Source organism: Sapajus apella, unplaced genomic scaffold (genome assembly GCF_009761245.1).
Source record: "Sapajus apella isolate SASKATOON/1434 unplaced genomic scaffold, GSC_monkey_1.0 scaffold164, whole genome shotgun sequence".
NCBI lineage: Eukaryota > Metazoa > Chordata > Mammalia > Primates > Cebidae > Sapajus > Sapajus apella.
In genome coordinates this window covers 1,443,084-1,446,962 of record NW_022437104.1, presented here as the reverse complement: position 1 = coordinate 1,446,962, position 3,879 = coordinate 1,443,084, and the positions used below count along the sequence as shown (strand labels likewise).

At 42.7% G+C, this 3,879-nt stretch overlaps 1 protein-coding gene across 1 annotated transcript; it reads left to right on the top strand.

Moving 5' to 3' along the window:
* The first annotated feature begins 904 nt into the window (after positions 1 to 904).
* On the top strand, positions 905 to 1,483 carry LOC116542191 (ubiquitin-conjugating enzyme E2 N-like). The gene has a single exon (XM_032266981.1). It carries the CDS (start codon positions 910 to 912, stop codon positions 1,360 to 1,362), a length of 453 nt encoding a protein of 150 aa, XP_032122872.1. The 5' UTR covers positions 905 to 909; the 3' UTR covers positions 1,363 to 1,483.
* Positions 1,484 to 3,879: the final 2,396 nt, after the last annotated feature.

Genomic DNA, 3,879 nt, shown 5'->3' with positions numbered 1-3,879 from the left:
CTTGTTTGAAATAAAGAACTGCTCCTCCTCCTGCTTCAGCCAAGTAAAATGTTATCTCCTTCCTCTTCACCTTCCACCGTGATTTTGTTTCTTGAGGCCTCCCCAGCCATGCTTTCTGTACAGCCTGCAGAACTGTGAGCCAATTAAGCCTCTTTTCTTCATAAATTAAAAGAAAGAACTGCTATTTAACAAAATATACTATTTAACAAAAAAGAGTAAAAAGGCAAGACATAAAAAGGGAGATGTTTCAAATACATATATCCAAGGAAGGATTTGTATCCAGAATACATAATGAAGTACTACTAATTGCAAAAAGTGAAAATAATCCAATCAAAATGACTTAAAACCAATACTTCATAAAAGAGGACATCCCAATGGTGAATTAACATATAAAAAGTTGTTAAACTAAATTGGTCATCATGAAATGCAAATTAAAATTGTAACACAATACCACTACACACCTATCACTATGGCTAGAATGGAAAAGGCTGACATACCAGGTGCTGATAGATATAGAACATCTTGATGGGAAACATAAAATGGTCCAACCACTTTGGAAAACTGACAGTAACTACTAAAGCTGGATATACAGCTGCCCCAGCAATTTCACTCCTAGATATATACCCAAGAGAAAGCCATACATATGTTCATTAATAGACACATACAAGAATGTCTATGGCAGCACCACTTATTATGGCACCAAATGAAAATTACTCAAATGGGCCGGGCGCGGTGGCTCACGCCTGTAATCCTAGCACTTTGGGAGGCCGAGGTGGGTGGATCACCTTAGGTCAGGAGTTCAAGACCAGCCTGGCCATCATGGTGAAACCCCATCTTTACACTTCCACTCGTGCGCGAGGCAAGTGGAGCTGGAGACGAGACGAGAGGCTGAGGTCGGGGTCTGACAAGATGGCCGGGCTGCCCCGCAGGATCATCAAGGAAACCCAGCATTTCCTGGCAGAACCAGTTCCTGGCATCAAAGCAGAACCAGATGAGAGCAACGCCTGTTATTTTCATGTGGTCATTGCTGGCCCTCAGGATTCCCCCTTTGAGGGAGGGACTTTTAAACTTGAACTATTCCTTCCAGAAGAATACCCAATGGCAGCCCCTAAAGCATGTTTCATGACCAAAATTTATCATCCTAATGTAGACAAGTTGGGAAGAATAAATATTTTGAAAGATAAGTGGTCCCCAGCACTGCAGATCCGCACAGTTCTGCTATCGATCCAGGCCTTGTTAAGTGCTCCTAATCCAGATGATCCATTAGCAAATGATGTAGCGGAGCAGTGGAAGACCAACGAAGCCCAAGCCATAGAAACAGCTAAAGCATGGACCAGGCTATATGCCATGAATAATATTTAAACTGATCCAATCATCAAGTGTGCATCACTTCTGTTCTGCCAAGACTTCTTCCTTTTTGTCTGCATTTAATGAACACAGTCTTAGAAACATTACAGAATAAAAAAGCCCAGACATCTTCGGTCCTTTGGTGATTAAATGCACATTAGCAAATCTGTGTCTTGTCCTGATTCACTGTGTAAAGCATGAGCAGAGGCTAGAAGTATCATCTGGATTGTTGTGAAAGGTTTAAAAGCAGCGGCCCCTCCCTGCTTTTACTCATTTCCCCCATCCTGGTTTAAGTATAAAGCACTGTGAATGAAGGTAGTTGTCAGGTTAGCCGCAGGGGGGTAGGTGTATTTCTTTATTTTTTTGACGGGGAAGGTTTTATTTTAATTTTATGGGCTCCTTCCCCCCTTTTACGGTGATCTAATTGCATTGGTTAAAAGCAGCTAACCAGTTATTTAGAATATGCTCTCTAGCCAAGTCTAACTTTATTTAGACGCTGTAGATGGACAAGCTTGATTGTTTGAACCAAAATGGGAACATCAAACAAACATCACAGCCCTCCCTAATAACATTGTGACTTTGCTGTCAAGTGTAGATTCCCCCCTCCAAAAAAAGCTTGTGACCATTTTGTATGGCTTGTCTGGAAACTTCTGTAAATCTTATGTTTTAGTAAAATATTTTTTGTTATAAAAAAAAAAAGAAATCCCATCTTTAAAAAAAAAAAGAAAATTATTCAAATGCTTATTAATAGTAAAATGGATAAAGTGTATACTACATTCATACAATGGAATAACATAATCCAATGAGAATTAATAAACTATTTGTACACTTGATCTTAGCCAAAAGGCTGAGAAGCAAACTATTTTGACACAAAACAACGTGGAAGGCTTACAAACACAATGTTGAGTTGAAGAAGCCAGACATAAGAGTACATACTGTATGATTCCATTTATTTTTTATTATTTATTTTATCTATTTATTTTTTATTTTATTTATTAATTTTTTTATTTTATTTTTTAAAGATGGGGTTTCACCATATTGGTCAGTCTGGTCTCGAACTCCTGACCTCAGGTGATCCGCCCACCTCAGCCTCCCAAAGTGCTGGGATTACAGGCGTGAGCCAGTGCACCCGGCCAATTTTTCTTTTTTTTTTGATACAGAATCTTGCTCTGTCACCCAGGCTTTAGTGCAATGGCACAAACACTTCATTGCAGCCTCAAACTCCTCAGCTCAAGCAGGCCTCCCACCTCAGCCTCCTGAGTAGTAGCTAGGACTACAGGCATACTCCACCATACCCCAATAATTTTTTTTTTTCTGGCCAGGCAGGGTGGCTCACGCCTGTAATCCCAGAACTTTGGAAGGCTGAGGTGAGCAGATCGCATAAGCGAGGAGTTTGAGACCAGCCTGGAAAACATGGTGAAACCCTGTCTCTACTAAAAATACAAAAATTAGCCAGGCATGATGGTGCATGCCTGTAATCCCAGCTACTTGGGAGGTTGAGGCACAAGAATAGCTTGAACCTGGGAGGCAGAGGTTGCAGTGAGCCGAGATTGCACCACTTGTACTCCTGCTTGGTGACGGTGAGACTCTTTTTTTTTTTTTTTTTTTTTTTTACATAGAGATGGATCCAGCTAATTGGAGAGACTCTGTCTTTAAAAAAACAAAAATTTAGGCCGGGCGCAGTGGCTCACGCCTCTAATCCCAACACTTTGGGAGGCCGAGGCAAGTGAATCACGAGGTCAAGAAATTGAGACCATCCTGGTCAACATGGTGAAACCCCGTCTCTACTAAAAATACAAAAAATCAGCTGGGCATGGTGGCGTGTGCCTGTAATCCTAGCTACTCAGGAGGCTGACACAGGAGAATTGCCTGAACCCAGGAGGCGGAGGTTGCGGTGAGCCGAGATCGCGCCATTGCACTCCAGCCTGGGTAACAAGAGCGAAACTCCGTCTCAAAAAAAAAAAAAAATTTGTGGGCCGGGCATGGTGGCTCACGCCTGTAATCCTAGCACTTTGGGAGGCTGAGGCGGGAGCGTCCCCTGAGGTAAGAAGTTCAAGACCAGCCTGGCCAACAGGGTGAAACCCTGTCTCTACTAAAAATACAAAAAAATTTTGCTGGGTGTGGTGGTACATGCCTGTAATCCCAGCTACTTGGGAGGCTGAGGCAGGAGAATCACTTGAACCCAGGAGGCAGAGGTTGTAGTGAGCTGAGATCGTGCCACTGCACTCCAGCATGGGCAAAAAAGCAAGACTCCCTCTCTACAAAACAAAAAATTCTTTGTAGAGACGAGGTCTCACTATGTTGACCAGCCTGGCCTCGAACTCCTGGGCTCAAGCAATCCTCCCACTTCACCTCCCAAAGGGCTGGAATTACAGGCATGAGCCACCGTGCCTGGCTAGGTGTGATGATTGAGAAGCGGTGTGAAAGAACATTCTGGGTTGATGGTAATGTTCTGTGTCTTGATAGGGGTTTGGTAAATTCAGGTACATACATTTGTTAAAGCTCACTGAATCACCACTGAAGATTTGTGCC